This window comes from Hippichthys cyanospilos, chromosome 4 (assembly GCF_059441005.1).
Source record: "Hippichthys cyanospilos isolate Australia breed blue-spotted pipefish chromosome 4, RoL_Hcya_1.0, whole genome shotgun sequence".
Lineage (NCBI taxonomy): Eukaryota > Metazoa > Chordata > Actinopteri > Syngnathiformes > Syngnathidae > Hippichthys > Hippichthys cyanospilos.
This window is the reverse complement of record NC_142372.1, coordinates 3,612,028-3,632,507: the sequence shown is the minus strand read 5'-3', so window position 1 is coordinate 3,632,507 and position 20,480 is coordinate 3,612,028. Positions and strand designations below refer to the sequence as shown.

Genomic DNA, 20,480 nt, shown 5'->3' with positions numbered 1-20,480 from the left:
CTAGCCAAAACAGTGATATCCGGCAAGTTACATTTCAAGCGTTCGGATTAAGCGCTAGAAATTACATTGAATGATTTCGATGCGTTTGTCATTTAAGGAAACGATGCTTATATATATATATATATATATATATATATATATATATATATTATATAAAAAAAATTCATAAAATTACATCTTATGTAAAAATCATAAAATTACGTCTTTGGCATTAAATGTATGTAATCTTAAAAACGTAAAGTTACGCTTTTGGGATTGAATGTTTTTCCCCATACAATTAATCCTTTTGAAAGCATTTTTATTTGAACTTGCAGTCGATTGAGGATGAAATCACATGTGCTGACGGCTCAGGTAACAACCAATCCATCTAGATTCTGCTTAGGAACATCACATGACCAATAGGTGAGCTGTGATTGGTCCTTACCTTAGCCTTCAGCACAGGTGTCAAAAAATGTGCTTTTTAAAGTATTAATTATACGTGTATTTTTCACATAATATACAGTATACTATATATATATATATATATATATATATATATATATATATATATATATATGAGTTATCAAATAAATTATAGATTAAATATTTTTTTCCAGCAAAAAAAAATGGCAAAATAAATGGACGATCCCTTTCACCTACGGATGTTAAGTTTACGTTGAAACTTATATTAAATCAATATTCTTTATTTATGTCTTAATACTTTCGCTGTGAGCATTTGGAAGGTTAGAGGCGCTCGGGATTTGTTTCCAAGTGGCCGCCTCTGCCGGCTAAGTGCTTATATCAGCAACGGGGACTAGCTTGCGTGTCGATTGCCGACAAACGCCTGGAGGAGGAGAAATAAGCTAAAGCGTGAACATAATTGACTTTCTGTTAAATGGCTTTCCTGTTGCCCGGCGCCGCTTACCTTGTTGCAGCAGTCTTTGTCAAAGAAAACGTCAAAGTAGCCGACGATCGCCTGCAACGGAATACGAGAGGGGGGGTTGGTTAGAAAGGTGTGCGAGAAACACCTGGGATTTGTTTGGCTACATCACCGATTGGAGTGGGTTGACTGCAGAGGGCAATTGTTTAAATATGCACCGGATTATAAGACGCACCTTCAATGAACGGCCTATTTCAAAACTCTTTTCATATATAGGAAGCACCGAATTATTAGGCACATAGAATAGAAGCTACAGTGGTGGCTGAGGTTGCGTTATGCATCCTCTAGATGGAGGTGAGCTAAAAGAAATGTCAACAAAACAATCTGATAAGTCAAACAAAACAATATATTTTAGGTTTGGTTTTGTTTTTTTTTGACTATTTAAATATGCACCGGATTACAAGACGCACCTTCAATGAACGGCCTATTAAAACTGTTCATATATGGGATGCACCGCATTATTAGGCACATAGAATAGAAGCTACAGTGGTTGCTGAGGTTGCGTTATGCATCCTCTAGATGGAGTTGAGCTAATTAAAAGAAATGTCAACAAAACAATCTGATAAAACCAAACTTAAAATATATTGTTTTGTTTATTTAAAGACTTTCGGGATTTGATTTATAAAATCCCGCTTTTTTTTTTTTTTTTTTACAAAAATTCCAGGGTTTTTTTTGCACCTTGTCCCCGTTTAAATTGCTTGGAGCACATCAAAATTTTAAAACAGGCCATTATAAAAAATTTAAATCGTAAAAAATACATTTCTAACTGAAATGCATTGATAAAAATTGAAGAATTTACATGAATTTACATAAACTTTTTTGTCTCCCCTACAAATGAACACTATGCACTGTATAAGGCGCGTCCGATTGTAAGGCGCGCCTTGTGGTGTGGAAATACGGTACTATTCATTCTAAAACACTTTCAAGTTTTTCATACATTGAAAAAATTCAGCTCACTTTTCAGATCATCTCATTGGCCGGATCATTCCCGTTTGTGGGCTGGAACCGAACGGCGAGCCGTCTGTTTGACACCCCCGCTCTCGGCCTTACCATTCAAGTATTTACACGCATGCTTCACTTTTGTTTACCAAAACATAAAGAGCACCAAAACAAAACGCATCGCACAGGCAAAAAAATCTCCAGCTGTGAAGTTACACTTAGCCGTGTGTTGTTCGAGGACACATATGCTGGTTGAGGGTAGAGCGGAGGCGAGGACGGCTCGGCGGAACGACGGCAATCTGGCGGAGGAGGCGCTCGGGAGGGAATTCGCACCATTGCGCTTGTGAGGCGCTCGTGCTTGAAGCCTCCACGCCTGGGTAAACCCTATCAAAAGCACATTAGACCTCTCCGCTCAAGCCCCCCCCTTCCCCGCTTCAGTCCCCGTCAGCAATCCTCCGTTTCCCCTCCCGTTCGCGCCCCCTCCCTCGGTCCCCCCGCCGTTGTATAATAGTATCTGGCCGGGCCACTCGGCTAACTGACACGTAGTCGGGCGAAAGGGGAGCGATGATGAATTGCTCCCTGTTGGTGTTATCCTTGATGATAATTATTAATTTTCCCTCCATCCTTCCCGGAGACTTGGCTGGAGCGTTGCCTCCGCGGGCCACCGGGAAGCCCGCCGTCATCACTTATCGCGGACGCGTTCGGGGCCCGGGGCGAAATGCTGATGGAAATTAAATGCGCCCATTCCGCGTTTTCCTGTTTTGGCTGCGCGGGGCTTTGTGGCCGTCGTGACTTCTTGCTTGACTTTGATTTGAAGGAACGAGCATTGTTTTGTTTTTTTTTTTTGCTGAAAATGGACAAAAAATTTTCAAAATTTTTTAGTTTGGAGTCATGTTTTCACCTACATAATCATTTATAACCGCCTGCCGTACAACTATAGACGACTGTTTCATTAACGTTTGTCTCAATTTCATGTCACATACACGACAAGTTCAACAAAGTATTGCTGAGGTTGAATTTACAAAAAAAAAAAAAGTCTACAATTATGGAATTAAAAAAAACTTCTATCTTGCATTTCCTTGCCAAGAGCCAATCAGGCAATATGCAATTTTGGTTACTTGAAACACATCCCAGAATCGTCAAGAAATGTGAAACCAGGATTGAGACTACAAATAAATCTCGGCTAAAGTCAGCTGTGTTATAGCTGTGAATGACAAGTAATAAATTGAATTTACCCAGTTTATTCACTCAATCGAATATATTTGTCCACATTGACTGCAGGCTGATTACAGTTTGAACTATAAAGACGCATCAATTTAGCAGATAAACATCAGTCAGTGGAATTATATTTCAGTAAGCAAAAAGGGGCGTGGCGGGCTGAAGGGCATAAGACAGAAATCTGACGCAATGCCTCTCCTGACGATTACAACGATGGATGAAAATTGCAATTCCGACATTTTTAATTTGCCGTTTTTTTTAACATCCCTGTCATTCGTCGGTGCGTCGACAAAACGGACGTCTGTTGGTGACGGACGGACGGATACTTTGTCAGTGCTGTCTTATACACGCTAACGTAGAAATGACCAGAATTTGTCCGCAAAATGAAGGGTGCGTCCTAATCACGGGTGAATCTTATATTTGAGGAATTACGGTAGTCGGTATGGAGATTCGGGAAGCTATCGGTATCCACGGGGGGAAAGAACTGTTATGGTGCATCCCCAATTGCAAAATGCGGCATGAAAAGCAGTTCCGCAAATGGATTGCAAGTCTGAGAGATTGTAAGTTAGGCAACAGAGGTGACGATCAATCTCGCTTATCATAGGCTGTCATCTACAAAGCGACGGTCGTCTCCGTTTTGCCTGCCAAGTAATTACAGCAAATTCCCTAATTACCCAGCATCGCTGCTCCGTTTGTTAAAAGCCATTGTATTGGGGTGACATGCTTTTTTTTTTCCTACAGCCAGAATCTAAAAAAAAAAGACTGCTCTATAGGTGTTGTTTACTACACTTCATCTATCCGGTCTTTGTACTCCGAGGAAAAATAGCTTAAAATAGGAATCCCCTTCTCTTTGCTGCATCGATTTAGTTCTTTGTCTCTGCGAGCTGGACTCCAAGTTGTCAGCTGTGTCAGGATTAAAAGCTATTAGTTCTGCATCATTGCCACTACAAGTGTGCTCCCGAGATTGATAGAGTACCTCTGTTTCTCCAGTGGGGGGTGGGGGGGGGGCAAAATCATCCTGGGGGTTGTTTTTGGTCAACCAAAAGACGACTGGCCCTCCTTTACATCCTACTCTTTGTTTGTGAAGGTTTTTGTTCTCCGTTGGAATGTCAACTTTGTTAAAAAAGTGCTGCTATTTTCTTGTAGCAATTCATCCGTTGCTGCAATGCAGTCAATATAGCAACATTTGCTAATTTCATGTCCCCAGATAGAGTTTTTTTTTACGCTCAGCAATATTTCCAGCACGGTGTCGGTGGCTACTTCGTAATGTATTTCTTTTGTGCGATGACAAGTCTCTCTGATGAGGTTAGAGGGAGCACATTGAACATGTTGTTGACTCAGCCCAAATGAGAGACCAAGTTTCTCTCAAAAGGAAAAAATAACAGCTCCTGTAGCTTGCACACTTACAAAGATTCACTGTACCGTCATTTCTGTAGCGCGGTGCAGCCAATATATGAAAACTGTCTTAAAATAGGCTATTCATTGAAGGTGTGCCTTATAATCCGGTGCGCCTTATAGTGCGGAAAAGTACCATATTTTCTGCACTACAAGGCACACTGGGTTATAGGGCGCACCCTCAAATAATGACAATTTAAAAACCTTTTTCATATATAAGGCGCACCGGATTATAAGGCGCAACCTCAATTAATGATATATTTTAAAACTTTTTCAATCACAATATAGTAATGCTCAAAGTAATAATAATAACTCAATAACTCTAAACTCTTAAAAGCATAAGTCAATGTCAATATGAGCAACCTTGTTCAATTGTAAACACACAAAAGAAAGAGGTAAAGCTTACTTGATCACTTCATTCCCCATCTACGGATCCCAATCCCAATATTGATCCATATATAAGGCGCACCTGATTATAAGGCGCACCATCAGCTTTTTTTTTTTTTAAATAAGGCTTTTAAGTGCGCCTTATAGTGCGGAAAATACGGTAATGAATATGATTAACGGCGATTTGCTCATACTGTTTTGGACATTATTAAAGAAAGAATACTAAAATTGACGTTTTTGTTTTAAAGTTATATGAATGTAACAATTCAATTCATTTGTCATTTTAAAAATCAAAGATTTGAAAGTGAGCTCAATCGGAAAATTGATGTTCCGCAATCATATTATGTTGTCACATGACATTTAATACTTTAATCCATTTTCTGACTCTCCTTTACACTAACATTAGAAAGTAAATAAATAAATACCTTGAAGAAAATGCTTCAGCTGATGAAAGACATGTAAAAATACGTCTTTGCGACTTGAGTAAGGTAATTGTGATATTCAGGGAAGTTACGTCAAAAATATGATTGCTCAGTTTACTTTAAAATATTTAAAATCCGTATATTTTTTTTTCTAAATGTGGTGCGTTTTCACAAAACCAGGCTTATGTCAGGAAAATGACAATTGAGATATCGATATATTCCTCTTTTACACAAAATTCGCTTTTAAATTATATACAATATGGGCTCCAAAGTAGCTGAAAAAGGACAATATTACAACCGTTTTTTTTTTTGGTTCAAATTATTACAACGCAAATTTTTATTCATTATAACAACACCATCCAGAAGCAAAATAATATCACAGGTGCTTCACGAGGCTTCATCTTCCCATCAATAATATTCACTTGGAGCAGGGCCAACTAATTGTGCGATTTTCACCCAAACGTAAGGCAGAATTACCATCTTCATCCCGTGCACAGGAACTAACACCACAAACATTTTGTCTATTGTGTGTGGCTTCAAGCTCTTTAAATCAACACGACGCACAAGCGTGTAAATGCAAAGTGTGAAAAGAAAGGGTGGCTGTAAAAAAAAAAAAAAAAGCGAATGAGAGGATTTATCTTATGTGTGAGCGGCACAGACGCAGGGGTTGTGCTGTTCATTTAATGCAAGGTTAGGCAGGCCGAGCTGATGAATGGACTGTCGACAGGAGAACAAAAGCAGGCGCTCCATCATAGGGTGAGCGGCCCATCCCCGAGCGCTGGTCCAGGAGCAGTTTACCCTTCACACATCCTAACCTTAACTACCGCTGAAGATCTGCGGACAATACTGACTCCAGATCGGTATCTTTACGACGCCCCTTGCGCGGCTCAATAATCATCTGTAAATCCCCAGACAAGCAGCTTTTCATGCTGAAGGAGAAAAAGGAGCGATTTCGACTCCGGTTACCTTCTCTGCAGAATACCCGCGTGAGACGAGCTTGGCTTTGCGTAGCGTTAAGAAACCATACATCCCATTGTGCGTAAAACATATTAAACATTACAAGGCACCGCTGCACTTTGATAGCCGCGCGGGAAATGAATCATTCTGCTTTGCAATAAAAAACCCAAGAGAAAAGCAATTTGCAACTGGAAACAGGAGCACCAAGCATCCTCTCTATTCTGCAGAACTATATACGATATATACATATATTTATATATATAAAACGTATGTAGAGTGCAGAAGTGGGTGATTCGCATTCTGATGAAAATCGATTTTTCTGGGCCATATATATATATATATATACATATATATATATATATATATATATATATATATATATATATATATATATATATATATATATATATATATATATATATATATATATATATATATATATATATATATATATAAAACTCTGCAACAAAACCCGCATGTGTAAAAAAATACCCTAGTGTGGAAAAAAAAATCACGCGTTGAAGATTTTCACTCTTACTTACTTCCTCCCACAAGAAAAAAAATCCCCTTATTACATAATACGAAATGTTTTTTTTTTCAGCATTTGTGTTGCACTGAAATTCACAACGGCGAAATCAAGCCTGCTGCAAAAGTCGAGCTTGTTTTATAATTGGTGCGTCGGCATGCGAAATGAATGACTTTTGTAAATTTGGCAATTTCTTTCTGTTTTTAAATGTGGGATGGTTTGTGTTTTTAACTTCCGATTGCATTTTGCACAACACATTTTTATGTTGAAATTAGAGATGTAGATATGCTTTAATCAAAAGTCCCGTTGTGAAAAATACCTTGCTACAAAGATGATTTTAGTATTGAGGACTTTAACTGTATATTGTGATTAATTCTGGAAAATTTTGCAATCTATTTTTAAATTGCTTGACATATACAATACACACCAATTTGACTATATATGTACCGTACATACGATTATTGATATTATACATATATAAGTGCCAATACCATCAGTATTTTTGATACACAACCCCCCCCAAAAAAAACAAAACAAAAAAACAACAATGGGAGATCATATTTAAGAAATACCTACCTACTTCGATACAGCATTTTCCTTCAAATGTAATTAAATGAATGGCAATTTTCTATTCTTTGAAATTCGTCATTTGGAACTCATGATGGTTAAACCTCTAGTTGGCGATTGTAAAACTCATCCAACAGAGCGGCGAAAATTGCAATTGCGATGACTTATACCTTGAAATCAATTTAGCTACTCATCCATCTCTACTATATTCAAAATATAAAATGAGCAGATGCTTATAATAACGACGTATTGCTAATCTTCAATGAACCGGTTCCGGCGAACTGTGTAGCAGTGCAGCAAAGGCTGCAGCATCCCAATGCAGAGCGCGGAAAGACGATAAAGTAAGCGGCTTCTGCTGCGGGCTGCTCGCAAGCCGGTGAAATGTGGCTTAGTCATTGGAGGAAGTTCGGGTGAGGGATGTGCCGGCCGAGAAAATAGCCTCATAAAGCATTTTATACGCTTTTTGTGGTTTTAGCTAACACCAACTGAGGACACAACTTCATTCGTGTGTTGCGTTTGACCTATGCCTCAGATTTTCGCTTCAAACTTTTCTCGCGTCTATCCCGGTGGAAAACTTGGGTTTCCTCCGCCGAAACCGGCGGAAAAGTTTACCATGTGAACCTAAAATGGGTTGACTGACGTCATCAACATTTGTACCGCAATGTCCTTTTTTCACAGCATGTCTGATGGTAATATTAGCAAACGCTACAGGGTGGGAAAGGAAGGGATAACACTACAGTTACTGCATAAGGTTTAATAATTTAATATTTAAGCAAATGTGTGTACTGTGGTAATATTTGTCATGAATATGTAAAAGTATAAATACTTTTCACATGAAAAAAAATTCAGGTAAAAATCCACGTGCATGAACATTGCATGACGCTACTTTGCGTTTTCTTTGCTTATTGAGGGAGGGGGTCCGGTTCCCATTAGCCCCGAAAAAGGAGGGATAACTGTATATATTTATGGCATTTGCATGAAAAAAAAAAACAAAAACAAACTCGTGTCTGTGTGCGATGATCATGTGCGTTTGTGAGCATTACCGTGCAATCAGTGGTTTTGGTCATCTTCAAGCAAAAGTCCGATGAAAATTCCAGCTCTGAAAGTTTCACTTTGTTGCAGTCAAATGTCTGTTGAGTGAAAAAAATTATATCATACACAATGTATGTATAAATATATACATATAATTAAAAATACAAGTATGTATATTGCATATACGCATATATATATACTGCAAATTTCTCTTGTTTAATTTAATAGAACTATTTTTTTTCCATTTCTAATGTGTTTATAAGTTTAAAAAATTAATTAAAAAAATATACATAAATGTGTATGTACGTATATACAGTATGCAAATATTGAAAAATTTTATCAAATTATAATAAGTCTCAATATTTTTTATTTGATGCTCTCATTATATCCAACAACTTACCTGAGTAAATATCGGTTACACGCGCCATCAAAAATAGTTGCTGAAAAATGCGACTGTGATTAATTTTGCAAAAAATTCACGATTAATTGACTTTGATGCAAAAGTATATTGCCACTTTATGGGAGGCTTGATTTCAAACTACCGTAGTTTCCGCACTATAAGGCGCACACCCAATTAATGACATATTTTAAAACTTTTCCATATATAAGGCGCACCGGATTATAAGGCGCACCCTCAATTAATGACATATTTGAAAACCTTTTCAATCACAATATAGTAATACTCAAAGTAATAACAATAATAACTCAAATAACCAAATAACCATCTACAAATCCCAATCTCAATATTGATCCATATATAAGGCGCACCTGATTATAAGGCGCACCATCAGTTTGAAAAAAAATTAAGGCTTTTAGGTGCACCTTATAGTGCGGAAAATACGGCATACGGCTTATATCGCTTCCCTATCACAGAGCTGGTTCATTGCAGCTTGAAATGGTCTTGGTCTGAACTTTCCTCAATTTGTCCTAGTTGCTCTGAGAAAGAAAGAAAAAAAAAAAACAATGGCGAAAAGTCATCAGGTTTGCCGAATATATAATTCCACGAAAGGGCTCTCAATTTTACGGGGTAGCAGTCAGGCTTAATAGAATGTTATTGGATTGTATCAATGAGAGGCAATGGATGAGAGCGGCTGTAATTTGGGGAGAGGGGCTGTCTATTTGTCACTGGAGGGGAGAAACTATCGATTAGAAGATTCAAATTCCATTACATCAAGCTCTCTTCTCATTCATCACGTCCACGCGTGGGCCGAGGACATGCTACTTAGCAAACGGGCCGACCGGAGAAGAAAGGCGTAATGGGATTGGAGATTGGAGCGGAGTGCGGCGCCACGCTAAAAGACACTGAAGAGGTAACCGCGCTTAGATGTGGAAGCGCTTTGGTTTTGGTTCGTCTCAACTCTCGGTTTAGTCGGGTGTTTTATTCGCGGCGCGCTCACAGTCGAGTATTCAAAGTTTCCTTCGGAGGAAGTTCAACTTTTCATAATGCGGCGGTACCGCTACTTACAAAATTAGTTGCGGAACGGGAAGTTTTTGGAAGTGGAGCAGCTTTTTACACGTAAACATCCTCTTCCGTTCCCCCAAAATGCTCACAAACCCTTTAAATGAATAATATTAATACATTGTAAACTGCTTCAAAAACGCTAACAAAAATTAGAATGACATAAGTGCATAATAATCATGGAATTCAAAGTACATGATGTGGAAAATAATAAATAATGCTCCTAAACCCTTTAAATTAATGATAATAATTGTAGCAGTAGACAATAGAGTTAAATTGTTCGCCTTGAGATGGCGCTGGTGTGTTGTGGTGAATGCAGAGACCTTTTTAGGTCATTTTATTTGTGCGTTTTTATTTTACATTTCCAGTGATCTAGGCATCATTTACAAGTCCACAGGAGAAATACTGTTTATTTTGGGATGGTTTCGAGCATGTAAGTTTACTTAAGTTTAGTTTGTGGTCATGCGAAGTGCTTCCTGTGTGATGTTGTTCAGCCATCTACGATCCCATCGCATTTTTTTCGTTGAAGATTTTGAGGGACATTTACCCGTATGACTGCAGGTTCAGAGATGAGAGTGTCGGGATCCAAAACTTTCACCACAGCCTCGGTCACGACGACCTTCTTCATGCACGACATGTTGAAGCCATACACGTCGTCCCAGAATGCGATGCACTCTTGGTGCTTCTGTTGATCTCCCACTGCTGCCAGGCTGATATTACAAAGGTCTGGGTAGACTGTGGAGGCCAGAGGACATTTTTAATCTTCTGTACTTTATTTAACCCCTTGAAGCCAATTGTCACAAATTGGCATCAAACCTCTTATACTCCAAAAAAAAACAAAAAAAAACAAAAAAACAATACCATAATTCCTCAAATATATGACACAACTGTGTATAGGATGCACCCATAATTTTAGAGTCAAATTCTGGTATTTTCTAGGTTACCGTGTATAGGACGCACAATGTCAAAACTATAGCGAAACAGAAAAATCTGTGTTCTCTAACCGGTGCACACAGCTCCACACTTTGCCATTCTTGATCGAATCATAACCCTTACATTTTCCTCTTCATTTTAGTAAAATTCCTGTTTGTGAACAAGGATAGACTCGGACGTTGGTTCTGTCTGCTCGCTTCTTTTATTGAAAATACTGAGGTAACATCCTCAGCCTACACGAGCCGCTGTTAGCTGCATAAAATATCATCTTTAAGTTACCGTAAAAGGACGCACCTATACTTTTGGCCTTCATTTTGGGGAAAAAAGTGTGTCTTATATTTGGTGAATTACGGTAGCATTTGTATTCCTCCTACTTTACCAACACTTATCCAGAAAACCTCTTTAAATATTAATTTCTCTTATTTTCGATCAGATGGGACACTGCATCCTTTTAGGACCACTAAGATCATCTCGTGCTGTGTTTTTATAGTTAACAGTGGTGTTTTATAATTGTAAATTAAGTCATGGAATCAGGCCTTTTGTTAACCATTATTTCAGACCGATACGATTATTTGCTGTTGTCGCTAATTTGTATCATACCTTAAATTATATCTGTTTGATGTGGCATACTTAAATTCAAATTCAATTTCGAATCCATTTCAAAGCAAACATTTAGGGTTAAACGAAATGACCAAATGAGGCGAATATGTTAGTTTTCATGTTTCAGAAGTCCGTCACTAAATAAATAAAAAAAAAAACGAGTGATGAATTTCTAGTGCGACGGAATGACAGTGGAAAAGAAGGCGAGCTGCATGTCATCAATTTTGAAGCTTTCCAAGGCTTTCGACGCCAGTAATTAGAGAACGCCTTCGAGTTTTGTGGGCGTGGCGTGTTCCATCAATTTCCTGTTGCATGACAAACATACGGTTTGCCCTGGTTTTTGGCCTACTTATAAAATCCATACTGCATTATATTCTACTGTCCTTTCAAAGAGCTCTCGTTAGTATTAAATATATTTTAATGCGTTTTCACATATCCTATATTGGTATGGTGGCTGCTGGGTGATAATGTAACGGCTAAGACAATGCCCCCCCCCTACAGTGAATTAGCATTAGCCAAGAAAAAGGCCTTGGGCCAAAACCTCATTTTTTTTTGCACTTGTTCTTAATCTGTTTTGCTGGCTAAATAAAGATTAAATGAAGAGAAAAAAAATCAAGTTAAAGTTAAAGGGGGAAAACATTAATTTAACTCATGCGACATGCTGATTGATTTGAGCTAACTCCGAGGATTGAAAAAATGTTGTCGGATGTCCCGGGGTTTCCAATCCAATGTCGTGTTGGTAAGACAGCCAATTTTGAAGTTACAGCTCAGTGAGTATAGGTTGGGAAAATTACAAGGTGAGTCAAGATGAATGCATTTTTCATTAGGTTCCCAGACGCCCCATCAACTTTAAAAAAAAAAAAAAAAAAAAGCTATTTCTGTAATTAAACTAGCTTTCAAAAATTGATAAAAGCTCCTGGCAATTAGTATGCATGGGGGTAAGTAAAGGCACCTTAGGGGGTGTTTTGGAAGGATTTCTGCAGGTATCAGTCGAGGCAAGGAGGGTCAGTTTTTCTTTTCAAAATAAAAGCAAATTGATATGAGTAGGGCTAAGCAATAAAACAAATGCAATCAATTGGCGTTTGAAAAATCAAAGATTTGAAAAATCGAGTTTTGCAAAAATGGCAGGCAGAATGCTATATGGATGGTTTATGTACATGACATGTTTACAATACGTGCTAACAACTTCATTAAGGCATTTAAAGGGACAGTACACTGATTTAGCTTATTTTTAAAAGCAGGAACAAGTTAATATTTTGTCTAGAACGAAATACATTCATGTAGCCTAAAAAAATGAATAAGTACCTGGGATTGAATGTCTGCGATGTTAAAATCGTAAGTATTACACCTTTGGGATTGTATGAGTTAATATAATTTACTTTTGACGTACAATGAATACATATGCCTTTATTTGGGTACATTTTATACCGATGCGTATTATCATTAGTGACGCAGGTTTACGGAAGATGAGACAGAAATAAAACAGATGTGGTTACATAATCTACAGAGGTGGGCAAGTTACATTTCTTTTGCTGGTCCGACATCCGTCATAGTCCCGCCCCCTTTACGTCATCGTTGGGCTGTTGTTTTTTTCAAGCCATACAAATTTGTAATTGTTGGTCCGACAGTCCGTTGTTGGTCCAACTTTCCGCCACCACTAGAGGGCGGCATTTGACTTTTTTTTTCTGGTCCGTCATTCGTCAGGCGCTGTTCTACCTCTGATAATCTATCTTCTGGATTTCTTTAATAAACTATACCTAGAAATCGCATGAAAAATGTAGCTCCAAATTGTAATTAATATAAGTCTCTCAATGCTTAGCGCTGGTTATTTCACATCATTGAAAAAAGACAGCGAACCACTGTAATGAAGAGCTTTATGCTGGGAAAAATAACCGTGAAGGGTGGAAAAAAAACGAGCAAACCTGACTTTTTCTATAATTTGAAAAATATAACCCTTCCAGTAGGCATGTTCAATTTATTTTGCCCGACATATGGGTTGGCGCTCAGCATCACGTAACCTTCGATACACGGCGTCATAAATTGCCGGGATGAATGGTGACAGCTCAGCGATGGGCATCTCACGGTCCCTCGTTATTAGCCGACGCTTGCTCATGACCATACGAGTGTCGGCGGACCTAATTGCGCACTTGCAAACACAAAAATCACCATTTCATTTGACTGCGATTACCGAAGCGAGTGAGCGGTCGTGAAGACCAGGTGGGAGCGGGCTTTCGCTGATTCGGCAGAAGCAACGGAGACGAAAAGTTGCGCATGCGAAGGAGGGGTTACTGTGGTGCGAATGGAGGAAGGGGTGCGCTGGTGTCCCCAGATTCATGGCTTTGACATCTGCGTCCTTCTCGACTGGCTGCTCTCGGCCCGTTTGTCATGCCCCCACCCCCGACTACACTTGCTCTCTTGAGCCCCCTCATTGGTCGGCTGCGAGAGAGTCGATGGTGAGGGAGGGGAGCGGGGTAAAAACCGATCCCTTTTCCCAGGACTCCGTGCTACGCAAGGGGTGCTGAGACATACTTAAGGGTGAAGGAAAGGTTAGTTTCGTTGTGCAGGGGAAGAGGGCCTCTCTCCTGCCGCACTGTCAAATGCTACTTGTACCGCTGCAGTCAGAAAACAAAAACGTGTCAGGCTCGCTATGAATTAGCCGTTGAAAACGAACGCCGATTTTTTTTTACATCTTACTTAAATGTGTCACAGCATATCAGAGGTAATTTTGCACGTTTTAGATAGCTAATGAGCACTACTGAGTGGTAAACTGCAGGAAAGTGGGGGTAAGAAAGTTGACCAAGTTGGGTAAGTGGACTTCAAAAATAACTCGATTGAAAATATCCAACGTCATCGTTTTCTACAAAGTTTGTTCTGGTAGTGGCAATAGCTGCCCACGAGAGAAAACCCCGGCCCAAGTCTAATTAAAAAAAAAAAAAAACAACAATTGACAAAAATAAAATAATATTCAATGAGTGCAAAGTGGACCCCAGATATCACAACAGTACCTAAACTGCTGGCACACTTAAACAGAAAACACCCTTATGAAAAAAATGGTCTCGACATAAGGGGCCATTTGTTGTTTTGGTGCGCCACCTACAGGCAAAAAACCCTTTCATATGCAATCTTAGCTAATGCTAATTGATCGTTTGATAGTATGAATCAGTCAAATAATGCTGAGGGAATACTTAATACAGTATAATATGCGATTTTTTTGGGGGGTGGACAGGGAATGTTTGGTACCTACTAAATTTCGGCATGCTGAAAATCATTCCCAAGGTGACCTGAATAAGGTGCATTTTTTAAATTACAAATTGGAATGATATAATGTGTTCAATGAATGCTTGGGCCTCATTGGGAAATGAATAGAGAATTTTGGGGTGAAAAAAATTGAACTGGGGAAAAACACATGCTTTTTTTAATGGAAGCAATATAAGCACAAAAGCGTTGAATTAATGGAATATGTTGAAGTTGGAATGGCGAGAATTGGTCGAAAAATGCGGAAGGAGAAGCACATCAAAAATACGCGAGGAATAAAATAGCGCAAAGTTGATTTGCGAAGGCCTTCAAGGCTTCACCAAAACATCGGCGGCACAAACCTTGCAGGGAAACAAAACACTCACGGCAGATTGTGAGCACGTTTCTGTTCCTTCCACAGGAGACATTAATTGAATCGCTATGAGTGGACATAATGATGGCAGTTAGGATAAATTCCCAGAGGACTGAATTGTTCCCCTTCAGCTGTTTGGTGCAACTCCGATTAGTCTCACCCTGATTAGTGGGCTGGCTCATTATTGTGTACAAGTCATGCACGGGTGCATTTTCACACAGACGTTAATAAAACGTAGAATAAGTAATACGGCAACATCAGGGCTGTGGTAATGTTGAAAAATTCCGGGGGCGGATTAGCATATTTGTACTCGGCGCTACTCCGTCTTTGGTGCTGGGAATCAAGAAAATATAACTACCTGAGCCGCCGTCCTTTAAATAGAGGTCTCTGGCCACCAAGACGGAGTCCAACATTGACTCGAACAGCAAAAAGTACCCCTGCAAAAGAAAACGGCAGGAATCAAATCGGATACAACCAGAAGCTCAGAGATTTTTTTTTTTTTTTTTTACACACAAAAAAAGGAATATAGCCATGTAAATAAAGTGGATAAGCTGAAATTCTTATGAACATGAAACGTCTCTTCACGGTCTGTGACAAAACATCTAGATTTGACCCTGAGACGACGTAATGTTCTGCTCCAGCAGATAATGCATTAAGCGTGGTATTATTTCATTGATGCTGAAATTGCATTTTGTCCGCATCGTGTCGGTTTCTGCTGACAAATGGCCTTTTTCCACCTGTTACCCCTCTCGCCAACAGACCACCGAACCTGCCAAACAACCTAAATCACTACATTATGTTTGAGGTCAAAATTTGACTTGGTTCAGAGTATGTGAGATTTTAATATGGTTTCTGCAGGTTTCCGCAAATTTAACATAATGCTTTTTAATGCCATGTCATGGTTAGGTTTTCTTTTCAAATTAAGAGCAAATGAATTTGAAAATAAAGCCATTTATTGCTAAACTGAGCGAAAACAACTTTGTCACAAAACATTGCATTCCATTATTTTGAGTTTGATGTGGATGCACACTGTTGTTAGTGGTGCAATTTCCCGATGCTAAAACAGATGAAGCTACACAAATCTGTTTTCTAGACTTGCTGAATGAATGCGCCTAGAGATAGAACAAATGTAGATTTTAACAGGTTTTCTGGAGGTATTAATCTAATTCAATGCCTTCTAATGCGGTGAAGAAAAAAAAAAAGGTATTTCTTTTCAAATTAAGTAGAAATTAATTGGAACATGCTGTATTATTTATTAGCAACTTATTAGAGACCTTTTCTAGAAACTTTTAATTCCTTTGTTTTTCTTATAATACGGGGAGGCACATTATCATTAGTGGTGCAATTTTCTGATTCTTTTGAAATATACACACGATCATAAACTTGACGGAACTCGAGCTGCGTCGCGAGGAAGTAGAAAAACAACTGCTTCCACTTACGGATACTAACATGAGAAAATATGAAGAATTCATAAAAGATAAGATACTGTTTTGCTATAGTTTTTACATTGTCACCAAACTCTTTATTCGTCCTACACGGTAACATAGTAAATACCAGAATTTGACCCCAATACCTAGTACCCAGTACCTCCTACGTAAACGTATAAAAAACATTTTTGGGAGTGAATGAGTTAAATGAATCCAACTTGTTCAATTAAAACTTGACATAAAGTTCTTTCCATGATATATGGCTTTGTTTTTTAATTAAAGCCCCGTCTTTGCAGATTTGCTGTAAGTGGACCATCAATAATACGGAGATTTAACGCCGTGCCCTGTTCCTCTTTTATGAGGGCACAAATGAACAAGGTGAGGTGAGGGCCGGGTTAGCAAACACGAACTGGACAAAGTATATGAGTGCGTGATGACAACGCGTTTAATACGGTGACAAAGAAAGTCTGGATAAGAAGTGGAAACGGTGCTCGGCCGAGATAAGCGTTTAGAAGCTTATAATTTAAATGAAAACAGTCTTTCATCGGCGAGAAAGGGAGGGAAGCAAACAATGATTTATAACTCCGACCCCCGAGATCACCGCCATCGACGTCAAGGTTCACGTCCGATAACCGCCACGGCGATGATGCAGATAAACCCCAGTTGCATATCTGGTTTGGGCCGAGCCGGGCTGGTCCAGATCCAAAGTCGGATACGCTCATTGTTGCTGACTGCGGTCCATTCAATGACCTTAACGCTGTAGCGTTTTTTAAAACCCGCGCACTGCAAACGCCGGCCTCATAATTTAGTGCCAATTTCACGGGACACTGCTTCACTTGAAGGAAAAGGGATATGAGAGAGGGGCCTGTGAGAAGAGTCACACCTTTATGGGCTAATGATGCGTCGGGATTACAACCACCTGCCCCCTCCCACAACGGTCCACACCCAACAATTTTATACATTTAAAATATTAATTTACCCAGTGTGAAAGCAACTTCATTACAGGATGCACATTACTCTTTGTATTACCTTTTTAAACTACCGTATTTTCCGCACTATAAGGCGCACCGGATTATAAGGCGCACCCTCAATAAATGACATATTTTAAAACATTTTCCATATGTAAGGCGCACCGGATTATAAGGCGCACCCTCAATTAATGACATATTTTAAAACTTTTTCAATCACAATGTAGAAATACTCAGAGTAATAACAAAAACGCAAATAATAACTCTCAATAGCATAATAACTCAATGTCAATATGAGCAACCTTGTCCCCATCTACGAATCCCAACCTCAATATTGATCCATATATAAGGCGCACCTGATTATAAGGCACACCCTCAATTAATGACATATTTTCAACCTTTTTCAATCACGATATAGTAATACTAAAAGTAATTACAATAATACCTTAAATAATAATTCTCAATAGCATAATAACTTAATGTCAAATATGACCAACCTTGTTCAACTGTAAACACACAAAAGAAACAGGTAAATCTTATTTATTCCCCATCTACGAATCCCAATCTCAATATTGATCCATATAATAGGCGCACCTGATTATAAGGCGCACCATCAGCTAAAAAAAAATTAAGGCTTTTAGGTGCGCCTTATAGTGCGGAAAATACGGTAATCAATCACAACATTTTCCATTCTATTTTCACAAAGCTTGTTACAGATATTTACCATTTTTTTCCTTCCTCTAAAGCACAATTGAACAACTTTTTAACGCAAACTTATAAATATTAGGTAAAGGTCCATCTTTGTGCGGGTAGCCTTTTAAGCTACCACAGGAATAAACAAAACTGCGTTAGCTAATTCTGTTTTAAGGCTTCATAAAATAGACATTCATCTCCAAAGTTACGTTAACAAACCACGAGTCTTCGGGACTTCTTGCAAACTGTATTCGGTATACGTGACAGTGACATCCGGCAGTATAGCCACTTTGCATTTACATAAGAGACTAATGAAAGCCCTAATGAGAACGGGTAGAAGCAGCTTATACACATTAAGAAAATTAGCATATAAAACACATCTCCCTGTGGCCTCACACCCAGTGCTCAAGCACGTCTAAGTTTATACCATCACAAAAACAAAAATAGCAAACAGTCTGTTACAACTTTGTTAAATTTGTCCGGATTGTTTTTCCACACGCACCTTGACACAAAACGCTCATACTTTGACAATATTCTGAAAAATATGTTTTCAATCAAGTTAGGTCCATGACCTGTTCTGGTCCAGCAAAAACTATCAGTGCATAATGGAGTGGAGGATTACCAAATTTAACTTTTTAATTATTTAAAATTTACCTTAGAGCAGAGAAAATTGAAGAATCGCTGTGTTAGCTATGCCATACATTTTCAGGATGGAGTTTTCAACCGCTCTAATAAAGAGAATTAAAGATGAATATTGGAGAGTTTTAATATTTAAGACAAATATTACGACAGTACACATATTTACTTAAACAACTTAATAAACCTTTGACAGTAACTGTACTGTTGTCCCTTCTTGTTCTTATCCCTTTGGCTGTATTCTCCCAGAGAGCATCAGCCATTTTAGCGGCGCCCGGTAGTCTAATAAAGAGTGAAGCCTGTAGCTGACCAAATATGATTACAATCAGAGTTTACAACTGAAACTCCAATTTATTACAAAACAAATCTAGGTAAGATATTTACGACGCTCCGGTGCAGCGCTGCTCTTCGTATCTACCGAACAACTAGTCTGAGGGAGACAGGCACTCCTACAAGACACGTGACTGGCTCCCAGCAGGACCATCAACCAATGAGGGCAGGAGTTGTAATCGGTATGTGATATATGTGAACAGTATGTAATATCGGTGAACTATGTTTATACAGTATGTGAACTTTTTTCATATGATGTCATAAATGTAAATTATGTTGATATGGTATGTAAGCTATATTCGATTTATACGGCATGTGATGTATACTGTTTTTATACTGTATTTGAGATGTGTGAAACTTGTTTATATGATGTGTGAGATACCTATGTATTATATGAACTATAAACAGTATAAATGCACATATATTTATATAGAATGTACTAACAGTATGTGAACTATATTTATACGGTGTGTGATATATGTGAACTGTGTTTGTATGGTATGTGAATTGTTTTTATATGGTCTGATATATACAGTATGTAAATTGTGTTCATACATATTTTAAAATATGTACATTGTGGCACATTGGATATTTATGTGACAGACTTTTGTGTACTTACTGTATTTTCCGCACTATAAGGCGCACCTAAAAGCCTTTAAAAAAAAAAAAAAAAAAAAAAAAGCCGATAGTGCGCCTTATAATCAGGTGCGCCTTATAATCAGGTGCGCCTTATATATGGATCAATATGGGGATTGGGATTCGTAGATGGGAAATGAAGTGATAAAGTAAGCTTTATCTGTTTACAGTTGAACAAGGTTGCTCATATTGACATTGAGTTATTATGCTACTGAAAGTTTATTATTTGAGTTATTATTGTTCTTACTTTGAGTATTACTAAATTGTGATTGAAAAAGTTTTAAAATGTGTCATTAATTGAGGGTGCGCCTTATAATCCGGTGCGCCTTATAGTACGGAAAATACCGTACTCTTTTTGTCATCACTCAATCAAAACTATCATAAAACTTTTATCGCGTATTAATACAGGTCATTGAGCATTAAAAGATCCACTTTAAAAAGCCATTAACGTGATGTTTCAATATTAGTCTGTCATCTGTTGATGATGTAAAATAGTCTTGGAAAGGTAAAAAAAAAAAAAAAAAAAATAGTAGAAGAAAGTAAACCACCCTGCTTTAGGAAGATAAAAATGAATTAAAAAGGCCATGTATTAATTTTGAGAAAAAAAAAAAAAAAAAAGGAGCAGGTACAAGAGACCGCTATTACTTTTGTGATATGGTCGTGACCTTTGGACACGCTTGGTTGTAGCTACCAGGATGTACCACAATAGACAATCCGCATCAGCACTTTGCGCTCTTCTCTTCTTCTGCATTCAAAACACATCCGCCTCAATTACTGCAGATCATCATCACTCGCTGTCCCAGGAGCGCCACAGCCAAATAAAGGAGAA

The 20,480-nt window shown here is 38.3% G+C and overlaps 1 protein-coding gene across 2 annotated transcripts in view; it reads right to left on the bottom strand.

The window, feature by feature from the left end:
* The window catches only part of prmt3 (protein arginine methyltransferase 3), a 41,578-nt gene that overhangs the window by 5,940 nt on the left and 15,158 nt on the right, over positions 1–20,480 (bottom strand). For both annotated transcript variants that reach the window (XM_088412857.1, XM_088412856.1), the window contains exons 12-15: positions 15,320–15,398; positions 10,369–10,556; positions 8,374–8,460; positions 905–955 (exon numbers count right to left, since the gene is read on the bottom strand). In XM_088412857.1, the coding sequence (XP_088268983.1) occupies positions 905–955; positions 8,374–8,460; positions 10,369–10,556; positions 15,320–15,398 (405 nt within the window). The remainder of the gene's footprint in view (positions 1–904; positions 956–8,373; positions 8,461–10,368; positions 10,557–15,319; positions 15,399–20,480) is intronic.